The 21,294-nt window shown below is 49.1% G+C and overlaps 2 protein-coding genes across 2 annotated transcripts in view; both read left to right on the forward strand.

Annotated features, from left to right (window-relative positions):
* LOC310837988 (E3 ubiquitin-protein ligase TRIM11-like) overlaps nucleotides 1-21,294 on the forward strand; it is a 1,016,249-nt gene that overhangs the window by 348,624 nt on the left and 646,331 nt on the right. The gene's annotated exons all lie outside the window — the stretch shown is intronic.
* Nucleotides 8,017-15,312, forward strand: LOC310837835 (TNF receptor-associated factor 2-like). The gene is made up of 5 exons (XM_083724998.1): nucleotides 8,017-8,347; nucleotides 10,643-10,697; nucleotides 12,297-12,395; nucleotides 13,532-13,648; nucleotides 13,789-15,312. The coding sequence occupies exons 1-5, from the start codon at nucleotides 8,199-8,201 to the stop codon at nucleotides 14,461-14,463; spliced, it is 1,095 nt and encodes a 364-aa protein (XP_083581124.1). The 5' UTR covers nucleotides 8,017-8,198; the 3' UTR covers nucleotides 14,464-15,312.

The raw sequence follows: 21,294 nt of genomic DNA on the forward strand, positions 1-21,294 counted from the left end.
GAGTGGGGGGGCACACACACGCTTGCCTCTGTTGCTACAAGCCTGGACACACTTGACGTAATATGCCCCACTAAAATTGGCTTTAGGTTGCACAGCTCTTTGACTTGGGACGCAGCGAGGAAGGAGCTTAGGGCGCTGGGATGTGGGAGGCACAGAGCAGAGTGGAAGCAGCCTTGCTGGTCTGGAGAGGCGGTGTTTTTCCCCTGCACTGTTGACCAACAAAGCCTGGAGCTGAGTTCTCACACAATGGGGAAGTGAAAGCAGGGTAAGCAATGTTCCCTGGCTTGCCTTTTCCGGCAGAAGCAAATGTTCTGCTGCAGCCGGCGGAGCGGTGGTGATGATGACGCTGAAAAAGTGAAATTCCACGTTAGAGAGCCCCAGAGTTGGGCTGACCGGCACCAAGGCGGCTGGTAAAGCTGACCCAGCAATTGGGGAACTCTCTGGCGAGTGTCTGAGAAGCCAAAATTCCCCTTTGCTGCACTGGGAGGAATGAGAAGATGAAAACCCAGGAGGTGGCTCAGGCCTGGTGAAGGGGTCCCAGGGCCCTACAAGAGAGACTCCAGCTTCCATCAGCGCCAGCCATTGTACCTGATATTCAGGGAGTTGTAGTCCTGCAACCTCTGGAGTGTCCCCATTCCCCTGGTCAGAACTAGGCCCCGAAAGAATCCCAGAGAAGGTATTTAATCCCCCCCCACACACAGAGAGAGCATCCTTAACAAGCTACAGTTAAAAAGCACCATCCCGCCTGCTATTACACAGCAGAGATAATGGTTTAAAATGGTTGTACAGTGGTACCCCGGGTTAAGAACTTAATGCGTTCTGGAGGTCTGTACTTAACCTGAAACTCTTCTTAACCTGAGGTACCACTTTAGCTAATGGGGCCTCCCACTGCCGCTGCACCACCGCTGCACGATTTCTGTTCTCATCCTGAAGCAAAGTTCTTAACCCAAGGTACTATTTCTGGGTTAGCGGAGTCTGTAACCTGAAGCGTATGTAACCTGACGTACCAGTTCTCCAAAAGCTAATGAAATGCCTGAGGAAAGTGTTCTACAACCAGGGAGTCAGCCCTGTAAAGGCCCCGGACACAACGCCAGGATATAGAATCATGGAATTGGAGTTGGAGGAACGCCAGGATATAGAATCATGGAATTAGAAACATAAAGTTGGAAGGGACCCAAAGGCCATCTAGTCCAACCCCTGCAATGCAAGAACCTCAACTAAAGCACCCAAGAATTGGAAGAAGAGAGATATGATTCCCCTTAATCAATGGCTTGACAACATGACGACGTTGGCAACATATGAACAGACAGCGTATAGATGCAGTCTTTCTTTGGATAAATAGTGATGTTTGGAATGAGTTGGCACAGAACATACAGTGGTACCTCAGGTTACAGACACTTCAGGTTACAGATGCTTCAGGTTACAGACTCAGACAGTTGTTTTTCTCTTTGACATCTGGTGGGAGGGTATTCCACAGGCAGGGCGCCACTACCGAGAAGGCCCTCTGCCTGGTTCCCTGTAACTTGGCTTCTCGCAGCGAGGGAACCACCAGAAGGCCCTTGGCGCTGGAGACCTCAGTGTCTGGGCAGAACGATGGGGGTGGAGACGCTCCTTCAGGTATGCTGGGTTGAGGCCGTTTAGGGCTTTAAAGCTCAGCACCAACACTTGGAAACGTACTGGGAGCCAGTGTAGGTCTTTCAAGACCAGTGTTATATGGTCTCAGCAGCTGCTCCCAGTCACCAGTCTAGCTGCCGCATTCTGGATTAGTTGTAGTTTCCGGGTCACCTTCAAAGGTAGCCCCACGTAGAGTGCATTGCAGTAGTCCAAGCGAGAGATAGCTAGAGCATACACCACTCTGGCGAGACGGTCTGTGGGCAGGTAAGGTCTCATCTTGCATACCAGATGGAACTGGTAAACAGCTGCCCTGGACACAGAATTGACCTGCGCCTCCATGGACAGCTGTGAGTCCAGAATGACTCCCAAGCCGCACACCTGGTCCTTCAGGGGCACAGTTACCCCAGTCAAGAGCAGGGAGTCCTCCACACCCGCCTGCCCCCTGTCCCCCAGGCCACTTTCCTCCCTTTACAAAACCCCAAAATGTTAAAGGGCATTGAGGTTAGTAGATCAGTCACTTTCTTAATCGTATTACGTCATCCAGAGGGGGCAAAGCCCAAGAAATGAAATTGAAAACAGGTTCTGGGGCAGAGCTTGGCCTCTTGTAATCCTCGATTACGGCGCCTGGTGCGTAATCAGTTCCCACAGATCTGCCAGAATCGCTTCCATGCTGCATCTTTTGGGAATTTCTCAAATGTAAACGCACATCCCTAGAGATGATTCATCGCCTGCCTGTCCCATAATTTCCCAACAGCCTCAGAGAGCTGTTCGGCTGGTCTGAACAGATACAAGAGCCTGGAAGTGGTGCTTAGTTCAGCCCTAAGCCCTAGGGAGGAAAAGGTGGTTGTATGTATTTTGGGGGGCGGGGGGGGGGTTGGACCATGTGCTGTTGCTGATTGAGAAACCAGAATGCTTTCCATTTCTTCCCTGACTGGCAGGGAGAGACCAACATTTCAATGCCCATCTTTGCATTTCTGTTTCCAATCTGGTTTTCTTCCGACACACATCCATGACACAGCCAAACTCATCAATCATTGTACTGTAAGGTGACTCACTATTTTCTAATATTTGCTTGTGGCGATGGCTGCATTTGGAGGTGGTAGTGAACTTTGGTGTGTGTGTGTGTGTGTGTGTGTGTGTACGCCGTCCTTTTTCTGCATTGCGTGGTTTGGCTTGTTTTCTTTTCATTGTTGTTATTATTAAGATTTTATGGAACCTTCTTCATGATACAATAAGATAAAAGAAATCAATCTGAATAAAAACAAAAGCAGAGAGAGGGAGAAGGAAATGCAGAGCTCTCTCTCTCTCTTAAGCCTTGTCTCACACAGAAAGTGGGGGACCCTTCCAGCTCTCACCTCAGGCCTGTCCTGTTCTTCTCTCAGTCTCACCCTGAAAGGTTGTCTCTGACCTGGGTCCAAACCCACCACCTTCACGTGTGTGTAATCCTTGGAACTCAGAAATGGCCCAGAACAGAGAACACCAAAAGAAAACAGCGGGGGTGGGGGGACAGAATCATAGAATCATAGAGTTGGAATGGCTAGAAGAAAGAAGAGAAGAGAGGAGAGGAGAGGAGAGGAGAGGAGAGGAGAGGAGAGGAGAAGAGAAGAGAAGAGAAGAGAAGAGAAGAGAAGAGAAGAGAAGAGAAGAGAAGAGAAAATAAAATAAAATAAAATAAAATAATACTTCTGATTTTTCCTTGCTTTCATGAGCCACCTGAAGGTATTTTGGCATAGGAATCATCTTGCTGGATCAGCACAAGATCCATTCAGCCCAGAATCGATTCAGTGGACACTCAGTTAGTTACGCCTAGGAAACTGAGATAGTGATGTTCAGCTGGACCATAAAGAAGGCTGATCGCTGAACAATTGATGCTTTTGAATTATGGTGCTGGAGGAGACTCTTGAGAGTCCCATGGACTGCAAGAAGATCAAACCTCTCCATTCTGAAGGAAATCAGCCCTGAGTGCTCACTGGAAGGACAGATCCTGAAGCTGAGGCTCCAATACTTTGGCCACCTCATGAGAAGAGAAGACTCCCTGGAGAAGACCCTGATGTTGGGAAAGATGGAGGGCACAAGGAGAAGGGGACGACAGAGGACAAGATGGTTGGACAGTGTTCTCGAAGCTACCAGCATGAGTGTGATCAAACTGCAAGAGGCAGTGGAAGACAGGAGTGCCTGGCGTGCTCTGGTCCATGGGGTCACGAAGAGATGGACATGACTAAACGACTAAACAACAACAACAGGAAACTGAGAAGCAATTGGAGGGAATGTTCTTCCCCTGTGGTCTGTGGCATCTTTGAGCAGGGTGGGATGTGTTGGGCCTGCCTTTCTACAGATGTGTTTTCTGGTTCTTATTCCACTTCGGTTTTCATAGCTGGCTTTACGTTTGGTACATCTGGGGTACTTTTGTGGAAAGAGCAACAAGTCCTACCTTCTAGGAGTAGGAGAATACAAGCTTGCTCCACCTTCCATGTGCAGCCTGTGAGATATTTCAAGATGGCTGTTGTCCCACAGGAAACACAAACCCTGGGTTATAGCTTGCCTGCAACCCTCGGGCGCTGCTCAGAGATAAGAGTGGCATGTAACACCGGGATTCCCCTGTCCTTAGCAGCGCCACCCGTGAACTCAGCGACCTCACCTCTGGCACCTGACTCAGATAATGTACCAATCTCAAAAAGTGCTCCATGTGGGCTTTTCCAGACTTTTCAGATTTTCACTGCAACAGAAAGCACTGCTTACTCATTTCTGCTACTCAGGTCTTGCCTGGGCATGATCCGCTCAAGTTTAGAGTTGCATTTTTGCCACAAGAACATTTCACCTTTCCCAGCACTTGAAGTACAGTGGTACCTCAGATTAAGTACTTAATTCGTTCCGGAGGTCCGTTCTTAACCTGAAACTGTTCTTAACCTGAGGTACCACTTTAGCTAATGGGGCCTCCCGCTGCTGCTGCGCCGCCGGAGCACGATTCCTATTCTTATCCTGAAGCAAAGTTCTTAATCTGAAGCACTGTTTATGGGTTAGCGGAGTGTGTAACCTGAAGCATATGTAACCTGAAGCGAATGTAACCTGAGGTTTCGTACTGTGGGGGGTGGACAGACGGACACACAGCTTTCCCCCTGAACTGTTCCCAGTTGAACGATGTGGCAATGTGAAGACAACAAGGGGACATGCTACCAGATATCACTTGCGATGGGGAGGCCAGAGGGTCATAGCTCAGTGGTAGAGCACCTGCTTCTCATGAAGAATGTCGTGGGTTCAATCCCCGGTGCCTCTAGATAGGGCTGGCAGGCACCCTGGCCTGAACTCCTGAATCCGCTGCCGCTCAGGCAGCACTGAGCTACGGGGGTCAGTGCTCTGGCTTGGTAGAATGTAGGCAGCTTCCTGTGCTTGATGAGTACATAACTTTTCAACAACTTAATTGGATTGACTCATCCCTCTCCTGTTTGGAGTGGGGATCTCTGCAGGCAGCTATGAATGCACTCCCTAAAGCAACTTTCACCTGGCTTCCTCCAGGCCCCATAAAATTTGTAATCAAGGTGTGGTTAAAAAGATTCCCCGCATTGCCGCTTGCAGGAAAACAAACATGTCAATTAATTATTTGCTTATTATGTGTACAGTGGTACCTCAGGTTACAGACTATTCAGGTTACAGACGCTTCAGGTTACAGACTCCGCTAACCCAGAAATAGTACCTCAGGTTGAGAATTTTACCTCAGGATGAGAACAGAAATCACGCAACGGCAGCGGGAGGCCCCATTAGCTAAAGTGGTACCTCAGGTTAAGAACAGTTTCAAGTTAAGAACAGACCTCCAGAATGAATTAAGTTCTTAACCCGAGGTACCACTGTATTGAGTGCCTAACAAAGGTCTCCCCCACCCTGTTTTGTCATCATGACATCCCTGTGAGGTAGAGAGAGAGAGAGAGTGAGAGACCCCCAAGGCTGCTCAGTGAGCTTTATAGCTGAGGAGGATTTGAACCTCGCTCTCCCTGGACATAGTCTGAAGCTGCGAACACAACACCCCCCCCCCCACCCCAGGAACTGTAGTTTGTTAAGGGTCCTGAAAATTGTATCTCTGTGAGGAGTACAGTTCCCAGGATTTTTTTGGGAGGGGGGAGCCATGCACTTTAAATGTATGGTTTGTACACAGCCCGGCATTCTCTCCATTACACTAGAGGGGTACATGAGAAAGCACAGTCAGCCCGCGTTTAACGCACCGGCCTTGGGATTTTCAGTGTAATATCCAGTTTGCACAATGAAATATACAGCAAAACATACTCTAATCGGAAACTAAGAGGTACAGCCACCCTGAAACTTTCTCAGGTGCAAACAAGGGTGCCAATTTACACAATCGATCATGAGAAGCACACACACCAAGTGAATGGCCATGCCCATCAACTGGAGGGGTGCTGGCCCCCTCAAATATTTTATGGGGGGGCGAAGACCCCTTGGCTCCTAGAGTTGGCTCTCCTGGGCACAAACAGTGCTTTTTCCTGCAGGTACTCAGTATCAGCACCTTTTATTCAAGAAGAAAAGCACTAGCCACAAACAGCGTTGAGAGGCGGGCCACGTGTAACTGCCCTGATACTCCTCAAAAGATTCCATCAACAGTGTCTCCAAAATTTTTTACACATCACTTGGGAAGACAGGCGAACTAATGCCAGTGTAGTGGAAGAAGCAAAAATCACCAGTGTCAAAGCGATGATTCGTCAACATCAACTTTGTTGGACTGGTCCTGTTGTGCGGATGCCTGGCTATCGTCTTCCAAAGCTACTACTCTATTCCAAACTTAAAAGTGGAAAGCGTAATGCTGGTGGTCAACAAAAGAGGTTCAAAGGCTAAAAAAATGTAGTATAAACACTGACAACTGGGAAACACTTGCCTGCGAGCGCTCCAATTGGAGAACAGCCTCCACCAAAGGTGTAATGAGCTTTGAAGATACAGTGGTACCTTGGGTTACAGACGCTTTAGGTTACAGATGCTTCAGGTTACAAACTCCACTAACCCGTAAGTAGTACCTCGGGTTAAGAACTTTGCTTCAGGATGAGAACAGAAATCGTGCGGCGGTGACGTGGCAGCAGTGGGAGGCCCCATTAGCTAAAGTGGTACTTCAGGTTAGGAACAGTTTCAGGTTAAGAACGGACCTTCAGAACGAATTAAGTTCTTAACTCGAGGTACCACTGTACTCCAACTCAGGACGCAAAGGAGAAATGTGCTAGGAGGAAGGCATGCTTGGCAAACCCTCACCATTATCACCTCCCACCCAGAAATGTATGTCCCCACTGTTGAAGGACGTGTGGATCCCGAATTGGCCTCCACAATCACTGGGAGGACAGATCCTGAAACTGAGGCTCCAATACTTTGGCCACCTCATGAGAAGAGAAGAGTCCCTGGAAAAGACCCTGATGTTGGGAAAGATGGAGGGCACAAGGAGAAGGGGACGACAGAGGACGAGATGGTTGGACAGTGTTCTCGAAGCTACCAAAATGAGTTTGACCAAACCGTGGGAGGCAGTGGAAGACAGGAGTGCCTGGCGTGCTCTGGTCCAGGGGGGCACGAAGAGTCGGACACAACTAAACAACAACAACAACAACAACAGTCACTTACAGGCTCACTTTTAAAACTGTGTTTATGGAAGACAATCTTACTCAGCTACAAGTGATCGCCAAAGAAGAAGAAGATCTTTCAGAATGGAAATTGTCATTACAGTGGTACCTCGGATTAAGTACTTAATTCGTTCCGGAGGTCCGTTCTTAACCTGAAACTGTTCTTAACCTGAAGCACCACTTTAGCTAATGGGCCCTCCTGCTGCTGCTGCACCGCCGGAGCACGATTTCTGTTCTTATCCCGAAGCAAAGTTCTTAACCTGAAGCACTCTTTCTGGGTTACCGGAATCTGTAACCTGAAGCGTATGTAACCCGAGGTACCACTGTATTATTATTAAAAAGGACAGCTTGCAGTGTGTGAGTGTGCTCTAAATCTTTGTATAACTCTGTAAATCCTTCAAGCACCATATAACCATTTAACCCTTAGCCCACGATGCTGAGGCAGGTTAAGCAAGAGAGGGGCGCCCGCCTTCATTTCTGCAAAGGCACCAGCTGCTCTCCTCACGGTTTTCCTTTCTTTTTCCAAAGCGCTGTCCCTTCCCGTAACAAATAATAATAATAATAACAGTATTCCCCTGCGCAATTTCTCCTCACGCCGGCCCAGCGTGCCTTTTCCCTCTCTCCCCAGCCCCTTGCATTTTCGCAATCGCTTTCCCTCCCCTCAGCCTCAACTCTCCTCAGAGGCATTTCCCGCGCGAGCCCGCCGGGGCCCGGCTCTCCTGGTGGCGCGCGCACGCACAGAACTGCGTCACCCCGTTGACCCGCAGCTGGCACGTTCGGGGAGAATCTCTGATGACTCAGCGGCGGGATTCCCTCGCGCGCCCTTCTCTGACTCACGCCCGTCCCGTCCCATAAAAGCCTCGCGCCGGCTGCTGCCTGCCAGACTCATTTTTTCCCCTTCCTCTCCTGGTCGCTTTTCGTGTGGATCTTAATTTTCTCTCTCTCGGGACTGAAGGTAGAGTGAAGCTCACGTTGGCAAGGATGGGAAAGCAGCGGGGCTCCGTGATGCCCGTGGATCTGCTGGGCAACGCCGGTTTGCTCTGCCAGGCGTGCGGGTTCCTCCTCTGCAACCCACAGCAAGCCGAGTGTGGGCACCGCTACTGCAGGGGATGCGTGAAGAGGCTGTTCAGGTCAGTGGCAAAAAAAGGGGAAAGTGCTCCCAGGATATTTAAGGGCAAAGGCGGGGGATTCGCGATTCCCCCTCTCCATGATGTTGCTAGACTACAGGTCCCAGCATCCGTGATCATTTGTCATGCTCATGGGAGTTGGAGTCCCCTAATCGTAGCTGGAGGGACCTGGGTGACGCTGTGAGTTAAACCACAGAGCCTAGGACTTGCCAATCAGAAGGTCGGTGGTTCAAATCCCTCAACGGGGTGAGCTCCCATTGCTTGGTCCCTGCTCCTGCCAACCTAGCAGTTCGAAAGCACGTCAAAGTGCAAGTAGATAAATAGGTACCACTCTGGCGGGAAGGTAAACAGTGTTTCCGTGTGCTGCTCTGGTTCGCCAGAAGCGGCTTAGTCATGCTGGCCACATGACCCGGAAGCTGTACGCCGGCTCCCTTGGCCAATAAAGCGAGAGGAGCGCCGCAACCCCAGAGTCGTCCGCGACTGGACCTAATGGTCAGGGGTCCCTTTACCTTTATGTTTAATCGTAGCTGGAGGCTTCTCAGATGTTAGGGTCACCTGTCCAGGATTCGCAGGGCTTAGAATAACAGAATCATAGTGTTGGAAGGGGACCCTCATGGGCATCATCTAGTCCAGGCTTCCTCAACCCCGGTCCTCCAGATGTTTTTGAGACTACAATTCCCATCATCCCTGACCACTGGTTGTAGGCCAAAAACATCAGGAGGAAGCCTGATCTAGTCCATCCAATAACAAGGCAGGGATCTTTTCCGCAACGTGGGGCTCAAACCTTTGACCCTGAGATTAAGAGTCTCACGCTCTACTGACTGAGCTATAACTACAGTCATTGGCATTTAATTGGCAAGCCAGATCAGCTTCCTTCATCTCATAGGGTTAGCTGGATAAATCGATCTCCTATCTTCCTGCCTACCTTCTGGCTATGATGGGCATATAGAAACTGCCCCAATACCAGCTGTGGGGGAGAACCAGTGGGAGGGGGCTGCTGCCTTCCTGCCCCTTTTTGTGTGGGTCTCTGAAGCATCTGATTGGCGATGGACCCTTGGCCTGACCCTGACTCTTCTTGTGTTTTGTATTTCCTGGGAACGAAGCATCCACTTTTATTGGACTTAGTGTTTTTAGGCTGCAACCCGTTAATTGGTCGGGGGCCAGTTTCTATTGGCAACGACAGATTTGTGATGCGTTCTAAAAACATAATTTAAAAAGAAGACTCACTTTGTTTCTTTTAATAGGATCAGGGTGTGTGAGAGTCATGTTTCTCTCCAGTTTGCAATATGTCAGTTTGCTTTTCTGTTTTCTCAGGGAGGGGGGATAGATGCCAAGCCATATTGGCACAGCTGTGTTTATTCCTCAAGCACCTCAAATGTTGTTGTTGTCATATTCTGATTCAGCTGTGCTTGTGCGTAAGCAAGACGTTGACGTGTGGTAGTCTAGGGGGCCTGTGGCTCTGAATTATGCTGACGGCACTTCCTGGCGCAGCAAGTGATAACAGCTTTTGTAAATCTGAGCTGCGCTAAAGTGTCTTGGGGAGCCGATTCCACTCTTCAGTATCCCTGAGAGCTTTTGAGCCCTCTCTCCCTATGTATCCCACTTCATCTCCTGGAAAACTGTTCCCCAAAGGCGCCGGATATGCTTCAGACGGCCCTGAGCTCACGTGGTGATCTTGAGCGACTCAGTTCAGCCTCACATAATTGTTGCGGGCATAAAAGAGGGGCCCAGATAGGGAACCACGATACACGCTGCCCTGAGCTTCTTGGACAAGTGGAGGATATAAATGTGACAAATGAGTATAATGCACAGTATCCACAATACTAATGATTAACCAATGGATGGCATTAATCTTAATGATGAACGACTGCTTCGCATATGTGGGGAGGAAGAATAAATTAGCAGAGGACACAAGGAAGAGAAGATGGAAGTAGCTATGTTTCAAATGCATCAAATATGTGTTCCTTTTATTCTCAATTGGGTTTTTTAATGCATAAGTGTTTTATTTATTATTATTATTTATTGAATTTATATACCGCCCTATACCCTATTCCCTGGCAGGGTGGGATGTATATTTAATGAATAAAATTTGGAGGGTGTGTATGAAAGAGAGAGAAAGAAAGAGATTCAAAATGTAGTTTTCAGAGCCCATGTTAGTAGTGCCTTGTAGGAAAAGAGGCTTGCGGTACCTTTAAAGTATATAAAATTTATTACGACATAAGCTTATTGTGGGTTACGCCCGCTTTCTGTTTCTCAGGGTTCGTCCTGCTCAATTTTCTGTCCTCTTTCTCTCCACAGGGACACAGACAGGGTGGCCTGCCGGACTTGTAAGAAGGGACTGAACCCCAAACAGGTGAGTTGTAGTAACATGATGTTCTGGAACCAGAGTCGTTTGGGTTTTCCTGGGCTTTTGGTTCTTAAAGCGATATGTTGTTGTTGTTTTGTTGCTATCTTGGCAAATCTCAGTCAATCACTTTTGGAATCTCTTTTGTGGAAAGCAACAAATTTTACAAGAAGAAAATAATAATAAGACCAGTCAATACCAGTCCTGAATAGCAAGAAACCCGTAAATGAATGGTCACTAAATTACCTCTCACTAAATTCCCTCTAAGAGCCAAGGTTCAGGTATGGATGTTACCTGGCGCTGCCCTGTGATCAACCTCATCCCCCTGTGTTGCCATCCTCTTTTAAAAACAGGAACTAAAGAGAAACACAAGATATAGAAAGGGAGAAAACGAGAGAGAGGTGTGTGATGAAATTCAGAAGAGCTCCATAAGTAGAAAAGCTGAGAGGGTTTATTTAAAGAATCTGTTGCACTCCCTTCGCTGCTGCTTGACAACCTACTCCTTTCAGCATTTTCTCGTTTTCTGTATGGCTATGAAGGCCAGAAATCTCGCCCTCCTGTCTACTAGGAACATGGTACAAGAGAGACATAGACAGCAAAACAGAAATAGAAACAGGAAAACAGGAAAAAAACACCTGACGTCCCTTTGTTGTAAGCTGGAGTTAAGGGTGAATCCTGGGTTCAAAGTAGTTCACAACTGTCGCCCTAGAGAAGGAGGTGAGAATCACTATTTGCCGTGCCTGCTTTTCAGCACTGACAGTGCACTTTGCCATCATTTGAGGGCGATGTGTTTAAGGCAGACTTCGCCAACCTGGTGCCCACCTGGTCTGCAGGGGCTGATGGGAGTTGTAGTTTGAAACGTCAGTCTGGCACCTGGTCAGCAAAGGATGGTTAGAGGTAATGTGTACAGTGGTACCTCTGAATGTGAACAGGATCCATTCCGAAGCCCCGTTCGCATCCTGAAGCGAATGCAACCCGCGTCTGCGCGGGCCACGATTCAGTGCTTCTGTGCATGCATGTAACGTTGTTTTGAGCATCTGCGCATGCGCGAGCGGCGAAACCCGGAAGTAATGCATTCCGTTACTTCCAGGTCACTGTGGATCGTAACCTGAAAACGCTCAACCTGAAGCATATTTAACCCGAGGTATAACTGTAGTGAGGTATGATGTGGGTGGCGCTGTGGGTTAAACCACAGAGCCTAGGACTTGCCAATCAGAAGGTCGTCGGTTCGAATCCCCGCAGCAGGGTGAGCTCCCGTTGCTTGGTCCCTGCTCCTGCCAACCTAGCAGTTCGAAAGTACATCAAAGTGCAAGTAGATAAATAGGTACCGCTCTGGCGGGAAGGTAAACGGCGTTTCCGTGCACTGCTCTGCTTCGCCAGAAGCGGCTTAGTCATGCTGGCCACATGACCCGGAAGCTGTACGCCGGCTCCCTCGGCCAGTAAAGTGAGATGAGCGCCGCAACCCCAGAGTTGGCCACGACTGGACCTAATGGCCAGCGGTCCCTTTACCTTTTTTTATGACTGTAGTGTATTGGTAGAGGTAACTGTGACGGGTCAGAATTGGGAGCCAACATATTGACTCCTTCTTTTCTCTCTCTCTCTCTCCAGTTCCACACTGACAAAGCAGCAGAGAACGACGCTCTAGCCACACAAGTTGCCTGCCCAAATTTTGACTGCGCTTGGACGGGGACCCTGAAATCGTACCAGGTACAGTGGTTTTAAATGAAGAGAATCACTCCTTTCTCCCTGACAATACACAGTCACAAGACCAGGGATGAAACGGGAGCACAAAGCTCTTAGGTGCCCTCTTGCGGCAATTGTAGGCATTTGACAAAACACATGCAAAACAGTTGGAAGAAATTGCGACTGGAGGAAAAGGGGAAAGAAATCCATAGTTGAGCTGCTCAGATATGATTGATCTGACACTTCCGTCTGTGATCCTGTTCAGGGTTCTAGCCAGCCATTCACTCCTGTGCTCCATTTTTTTCCTCTGCAGATTGATGTTCTATTATGTTGTGAACGGCCCTGAGATGAAGGGCAGTATACAAATTTAATAAAAGCAAGCAAACAAATAATTCTGTGGCAGCTGAGCACATCCAGTACTTCCATATTTATTTATTTATGGGGCCATTCTGAGTCCATTTCTGTCAGCAGCACTCGCCACCTAAGTTGGCTTTTAGGGGGAGGTGATAAGAATAATTTTGATCGGTTTTCGTAACTGAAAATTAATAAAAAGTTATTTTATTTTTTTTAAAGAATAGTTATGATCAGTTCAATTGGGACTCCAAGTAAAACAATAGGCTGCAAACTGAATAAATGAAAAAAAATCCCCAATAATTTGTAGAATCGCTACTGCATTCGTTTTGAGGTTCACTTATAGCATGGCTCCTGATGTTTAGATATTTCGATAGTTTTATCACTTGTGCGTTTGAAATTCCTGGACTCCTTTGGGGAAAAAGTGTGGGATACAAATTACTTATTTATTTATTATTATTATTATTATTATTTCATAGCCCCATTCAGAGGACAGTCCAAACCAAAGATCAGTTCAACTGGAACTCCAGTAAAACAATAGGCTGCAAACTGAATAAATGAAAAACAACAACAATAAATTGCATCAGTAAGACTATGATAATAAAGCAGAGTTAGGAATTCCTAAAAGGCATACCTTACCACCCTCATCAAAATGCTGTTCCCAACAACAGAATGTGATACAAAGCCAGTATGTTTTGTAGCGTATAGATACGCCTTTTGAAGGCTTCAGAACATGAGGTAATCTAGGATCCTGCAGTTGGCAGCAAACCACCTTTGCTCATTTTTCTGGCCTTGTTCTTTTGCTTTAGGAGCACGCTTGCCCCCCTGTGGCCCAGCCCGGAACCCCAAAGAAGGCTCCCCTGGCCCTTGGAGATCAAAACGTTGAGGAGATAGAACCCTGCTGGAGTGTCAATAGCACAGTCATGGTAAGTCACGTCAAGAGAACCTACATTGCGAGGGTATATAAAGCAAGCTCAGGGCCCGTTATGGGCCTGCGCCCAGAAATGGAGCAATATGCCCTGGTGGGAACCCCTCCATTTAAACTCTCTCATCTCTCTCTCCCTAGGGTGGCCCTTCCATGAACGTGGAAGCCGTCCAAATGCGGGTGGAGGCGTTGGAGCTGACAGTGGTGTCTCTGCGCCGACAGCTGAACAGCCAGACGGCTGCGGTGAAGTCCCTCCAGCGCTGCTGCTCCCATTACGAGAAGCTCTTGAGGGCCTCTCAGGAAGTGTGCACCATGGCGAAAGCGTCTGGAGAACCAGCGTCGCCCCAGCTGGCCAGCACCGACGGGACCTTGGTGTGGAAGGTGGAGAACTTCTCCAAACTCCAGAAGGATGCCAAAGCTGGGAAGAAGCGTTCCATTTACTCCCCGGCCTTTGCCACTCATCCGTTTGGGTACCATCTCTGCGTCCGGCTCTACCCCGACGGAGATGGCATTGGCCAGGGGGGCCATGTCTCGCTTTTCCTCGCCTTGGCCAAGGGGCCCTACGACGACGTCCTCCCCTGGCCTTTCCGGCAGAAGGTCACCTTCTCTCTTTTGGACCCCACACGGAGGAAGTCCCCCGTGATGGATACCTTCCTCCCGGATCCCCACAGCGTCTCCTTCCACCAGCCGCGGCAGAGGCTCAACGTGGCCAGCGGGAGTCCCCTCTTCGTCAGCCATCTTGAGATTCCTGCTTACCTCAAAGACGACACGCTCTACCTCAAAGTAGTGGTGGATAATGCAGGGATGGAAATCTGAGGACGGGAGACACTGGGGCAAGAGAACAGGGTTATTCTCTGTTCTCTCAATCCCAGTTTTGTGGTTTTCCCCTTCTCCCAAAGGCCTTTTAACTATTTATGAAGATCTTCACCTCTTGTCATCAAATCCCTGCCCCTTTCTCCACACCACCAATGGTGTCTGCTACAATTCCAATTCTGAAATGGGCAGTGAACTACCTCTCTAGGAAACCTAAATCCTCACATATTAGTGCTGTGGATCGTGCAATATCCACCTTTATCCAAACTCGAGTGGAATTTTTTAGGCTTTGCGATTTTTTCTCCCTACTTCTTAAGAGTTGCTGAAGTGTCTGGATTGGCCTTTCAGAGGTCTTGAGCGTGGTATACTGTAACGCAAACACTGACCACTGGGTACCATCGATTGCGTAATCTATTCAAGTTGCAGAATTGGAGTTTTCATACTCTTCGGATCTTTTAAAAATGCAATTCACTGGAAAAGACGCAGAAGGCCTGAAGATTTTCTTTCGATGCCTCATCGCAATGCCATCCCACTCTGCAGTTTGCGAGTGATTGGGGAGCTGCAAATTTAGAATTTGTTACTGCTGTGGAGTTTGCTGCGTGTGTTTGTGTTTTCCTGCTGCGGCTCAGCAGGCTACAGTTGAAAGTGATGTTTTGAAATATTATATATTTGTATTTATTGTTAATCAGTTCTACTGCACTTTTTAAGGACAAAGGGAATTTGCAATAATAATTAAGGATTGTTTCCTCAAACATGACAGGGTTTTTTTCTACCTCACTTACTTATTTATTGATTGATGAGAATGTTGGTATTTATTATGGAAATTGAAATATTAAAACATTATTTATTCAACGGATGGCTGCTTATGCTGGTTTGTTGAGTGGGGGTGGGGGGAAATATGCCTAGGGAAGTAATAAGAGTAAATAATAATTTTCCCAACCTTCACAGGGTGGGACACAACAACATTAAAAACAGTTTTAAAACAACTTACAAACCCAGAAATTGTAGGGATTAACTACAACGTGAACCATATACTCCGTGGAGAAAAAGGTGGGATGTACATTCAGTAGGAAAGCTCTTTAAGGGACGTGGGTGGTGCTGTGGGTTAAACCACAGAGCCTAGGACTTGCTAATCAGAAGGTCAGTGGTTCAAACCCTCGCAACGGGGTGAGCTCCCCTTGCTCGGTCCCAGCTCCTGCCAACCTAGCAGTTTGAAAGCACGTCAAAGTGCAAGTAGATAAATAGGTACCACTCCGGCGGGAAGGTAAACAGCGTTTCCATGTGCTGCTCTGGTTCGCCAGAAGTGGCTTAGTCATGCTGGCCACATGACCCGGAAGCTGTACACCGGCTCCCTTGGCCATTAAAGCGAGATGAGCGCCACAACCCCAGAGTCGGTCACGACTGGACCTAATGGTCAGGGGTTTCTTTACCTTTACAAAAGTATATATCTCAAGTGTCAAAAGCCAGGTTAAAGAGGTACGTCCTCAGCATTTGCCTAAAGATGTATTGAATAATGAAGATACCAGATGCACCTCTGTCTGCGTACCAGGGCAGTGAGGCAAACTCTGAGAAGACAGCAGTGCTCTCTGAAACCCATTAATCAGGGGTCAGCAAACTTTTTCAGCAGGGGGCCGGTCTACTGTCCATCAGACCTTGTGGGGGGGCAGACTATATTTTGAAGGAAAAAAATGAATGAATTCCTTTGCCCCACAAATAACCCAGAGATGCATTTTAAATCAAAGCACACATTCTACTCATGTAGAAACACCAGCAGGCCCCACAAAACACGCTGATTCCCGGACCATCCACAGGCCGGATTTAGAAGGCGATTGGGCTGGATCCGGCTCCCAGGCCTTAGTTTCCCAACCCATGCCATTAATCTTCCACCTGAAACTATGGCAACTCCACAATGTCCTGGACCGGAGAGCCCCCTTGAGGCCATGGCTTGTTTCCAAGGCCAGACACATGCAATGTTAGTGTTGTTGGCATCCGTCCGCCTTGAGAGACAACAACAACAACAACAATAATAAATTTTATTTATATCCCGCCCTCCCCGGCCGAAGCCGGGCTCAGGGTGGCTAGCAACACTAAAACAGTGCAACATTATAAAAACATTATAAAAATTAATTAAAATCAAAATTGATGGCAACCATAAACTAAAGTTTTGTAAAGATTGCCAAAGGAGGGAGTCAGGCTGCGCCCTGACCAAAGGCCTGGTGGAACAGCTCTGTCTTGCAGGCCCTGCAGAAAGATGTCAAGTCCTGCAGGGCCCTTGTCTCTTGTGACAGAGCGTTCCACCAGGTTGGAGCCGCAGCCGAAAAAGCCCTGGCTCTAGTTGAGGCCAGCCTAACCTCTCTGTAGCCTGGGACCTTCAAGATGTTTTTATTTGGAGACCGTAAGTTCCTCTGTGGGGCATACCAGGAGAGGCGGTCCCGTAGGTACGAGGGTCCTAGGCCGTATAGGGCTTTAAAGGTTTAAACTAGAACCTTAAACCTGATCCTGTACTCTACCGGGAGCCAGTGCAGCTGGTATAGTACTGGATGAATATGATCTCGCAGCGAAGACCCCATAAGGAGTCTCGCCGCGGCATTCTGCACCCGCTGGAGTTTCTGGGTCAGTCTCAAGGGCAGCCCCACGTAGAGCGAGTTACAATAATCCAGTCTGGAGGTGACCGTTGTGTGGATCACAGTGGCTAGGTCAGGGCGAGAGAGGTAAGGAGCCAACTGCTTAGCTTGGCGGAGATGAAAAAATGCCGCCTTTGTTATAGCTGTAATCTGCGCCTCCATAGAGAAGGAGGTATCGAAGATTACACCCAAACTCTTAACGGACGATGCTGGCAAAAATTGCACCCCTGCAAGAGATGGGAGTTGCCCCCTCAATCCCATATCGCTCCGTCCCAGCCAGAGGACCTCTGTCTTCGAAGGATTTAACTTCAACCGGCTCCCACGTAACCATCCAGTCACAGCTTCCAGACATCTGGTCAGTGTATCTGGGGCCGAGTCAGGATGGCCGTCCATCAACAGATAGAGTTGGGTGTCATCGGCATACTGATGGCAACCCAGCCCAAAACTCCGGACAAGCTGGGCGAGGGGGCGCATAAAGATGTTAAAAAGCATTGGGGAGAGTATCGCACCCTGGGGCATTCCACACACCAAGGAGTGGCGGGATGACAATTCCCCCCAAGTGCCACCCTCTGTCCCCGACCAGAGAGAAACGAGCGCAGCCATTGAAGGACTATGCCCTGGATCCCCACGTCGGCAAGGCGGTGGTCCAGGAGTTCGTGATCGACCATGTCGAAGGCTGCTGACAGGTCTAGAAGAATCAGCAGCCCTGACCCGCCTCGATCCAGCTGCCTGCGGAGATCATCTGTTAGGGCGACCAGAGCCGTCTCGGTCCCATGACCAGCGCGGAAGCCGGACTGGAATGGATCCAGAGCCGATGTTTCATCCAGAAACCTACCAAGCTGTTCAGCAACTGCTCTCTCAATCACCTTACCCAGAAATGGAAGATTCGAAACCGGGCGGTAATTGGATAGATCTAAGGGATCTAATGATGTTTTCTTTAAAAGCGGGCGCACCACTGCCTCCTTCAGTTCCCCTGGGAATGTCCTGGTGCCAAGGGACAAATTGATGATATCCCCTAGGGGGGCCCGCACCTCGTCTGGACACGCTCTAGTCAGCCAGGACGGGCACGGGTCGAGAGGACAAGTGGTGGGCTTTCCAGCTCGGAGGAGTCTGTCCACATTGGGTGGGGATATCCAGTCAAAGTGGTCCAATACAGGACCCGAGGACAGTCGAGGGGCCTCCAGTTCCTTTATTGTATCCAAATTGGCAGGGAGGTCATGGCGGAGCAACAGGACCTTCTCCGCAAAAAAGCTCACAAATGCCTCACAGCTGTGTGTCAAAATGTTATTTAAATTTGGCTGTCCTTCGAGGGACGTTAAAGACCAAATTATACTAAATAATTGCGCCGGGCGAGAGCTAGCGGATGCAATGGAGGCCGAGAAGTAGGACTGCTTAGCGGCCTTCACTGCCATCTCGTAGGTTTTCATAAAAACCCTATAAGATGTTCTTGAAGCTCCGTCACGGCCACCCTGCCATACTCACTCTATCCGTCTGAGGTCCCACTTCATTTTCCGGAGCTCCTCGGTAAACCAGGGAGCCCGGTTTCTGCGGGGTTGCAGAGGGCGCTTAGGTGCGATCTCATTGATGGCTGCTAGGAGCTGGGTATTCCAGCCCTCAACAAGCTCAGTCAATGAGTCGCCAGGGGGAGAAAGGTCCCGCAAGGCTTCATGGAATCTATCAGGGTCCATCAGCCTCTGCGGGCGAGCCCAAATCGGCTCGCTACCTAAGCAGGGTGGGGGTGGAACATCAATCCTGGCTTTCAGAGCGTAGTGATCAGACCATGGCACCTTCATCGAAGGAAACATGATCACATCTATACCGACGCCAAAGATCAAATCCAGCGTGTGGCCTGCTTGATGTGTGGGGCCCGAAACAAACTTGGAGAGCCCTAGTGTCGCCATGGAAGACACCAGATCCAGAGCCTGTGAGGAGGGAGTGGCATCAGCATGGATGTTGAAGTCCCCCAATACCAATAGGTTAGGGAACTCCAAGGCCCAGCCGGCCACCGCCTCCAGCAGGCCTGACAGGGTGGCTGCTGGTGCGCTAGGTGGCCGGTACACCAGCCAGACAGCCAAGCTCACCTCGGAGCCCCACACTAGGCCAACGCATTCAATGCCGGGGATCGATGGCGATGGTAGAGCCCTGAAAGAACAATCTTCCCGGATTAATAATGCCACCCCTCCCCCCCCAGCCCACAGTCCGCGACTGGTGGAGGACGGAGAAACCTGGGGGCGCCATCTCTCGTAAAGTAACGGTATCCCCTTCGCGCACCCAGGTCTCCGTCACACAAGCCAGGTCGACCCCCTGCGAGATGAAGAAATCTCGCAGGGTGGCGGTTTTGTTGCCTATAGACCTGGCATTGCACAACACCAGTGATGGAGGTGAGTAATCCTTGCTCACCCTACCTTCGTCTCTTGGGATGGGGCGCAGATTGGAAGGGGTACGAGCATATCCGTATCCCGATCCCCTTCGCCTATGACATCTGCCCCCACCGCCATACCTCCCTCGCCCCACCACAGTAGGAATCCCAAGCCTCATACTTGCCTCCATTTACAAAATATAAAAGCAAACAAACCAAAAACAATTACACCAAAACAAAACCAATCCCCACCCCAATGGAGTGTGCCTCCGGGGGTGAAGTCAAACCGCTGTGTCGCAAGGACCGAAGTGACATCCCTGCAGCGCAAGTCTGGGCAGTGTATTAGGAGGTCCTGGGCTACTCAGATGACAACCCCCTTCTCGCTGTCTTGCACTGGCTGGATGCAGAGGAGTGGGGGGGGGGAAGGCACTGTCAGGAGTTCAGCCTACACTCGAGTAGGACCCTGGCAGAGACACATGCCCAACTGGCATGTTCTCTCCCTCCTGGTCTTTCGTTTGGGAGCTTTAAAAGCTTTTTTCTGCCTGAACATCACAGCGACCGATGCCAACAGACACCAGTATACTTAGGGATCCGCAGAGTTTGCGCACCTTGCGTGACAGACCTCAGCAACTCAGCGTTTTGGCTAATCTGCTTTATTTACATATAAACACACACGGAGAACTGCAACATGGCTCCCTCTCTCTCTAGCATCAGACAGCAAAGAAAGAAAGAACAAAGGACAATAGTCTCACTTCACGGAACACAGTAACACAAACATCCTGTCTCCATCACTTCCCACACTGTGGAGTCAAAACATACACCGTCATGTGATAGATAAAAATCCCATGATTGCAATCACGGAGCAGGAATTCTAACAGGCACCAGCTGGGGAAACCCCAGGGAAAGAAGGCTCAGAGCCAGGGGATTGGTGGTGGGACGACGACACATGGTCAGAGGGAGAAGAAGGAGCAGACCAGGAGGAGGAGGAGGTGTCAGAAGCTTAAGTAGAGGCAACAGGTTTTAGTGAGCAGGAAGAGGTGGTGGCAGAGAGCAGTCCAGCTTCAGAGGCAGGAGCGGAAGGGGACAGAAGGCAGAGATGAGGCAGGCTGCTGAAGAAACCTGGGAGTCGTCTCCTGCCGTGACCTGCTCCCCTCTCACCTGTCTCCCAGAACATGCAGAGCAATGGAGAGAACGGAGCAAAGAGAGACAAGGCGAAGGAGCCTCATATTGTTTGGGAAGGACCCCGGGGGGAGGAGTCCGAGAGCAGTGGGAAGGTGGGGACTGCTCATTGGGGCAAGACCTACTGGGAAGAGCTGCTATGATCCCTAGGCCTGGGCTGTTTTGGTTTCTTTGAATAAACAGTTAACTTCTTGGGCACCAGGTGTTTTGTTGCTGACCTGCTCCTAACTTCAACTCCTGACACTTGCTGATGAGGCCCAAGGAAAGTGGAGCACCAGCTTCGCTGCAGGAGTTTTCCTTTTCTTAGAAGGTCTACCTATATCTGTCTATCTACCAATCAATCAATCAATCAATCAATCGTATCTCTCCTTATCTGAGCTTACAGTGTTGTCTTCAACAGTGGAGGCAGAACACAGCCATATCCTCTATGAATTTGTCTTAATCCTTTTTTTAAAAAAGCCTTCCAACTTGGTGGGCATCATTACAACTCGTGGGAACAAATTCCACAGTTTATGTGCTGTGTGAAGAAATAATTTCAGTTGTCCTTTCAATTTCAGTTGGAACGCCCAACACTCCAGCTTCATTGGAAGTCTATGAGTTTTAGGATTATAGGAGGAGGAGAAAAACTCTCTATCATTTCCACACAGTACATGATTTCTTACATGCTCCCCT

Source organism: Podarcis gaigeae (genome assembly GCF_964106915.1).
Source record: "Podarcis gaigeae genome assembly, chromosome: 2".
NCBI lineage: Eukaryota > Metazoa > Chordata > Lepidosauria > Squamata > Lacertidae > Podarcis > Podarcis gaigeae.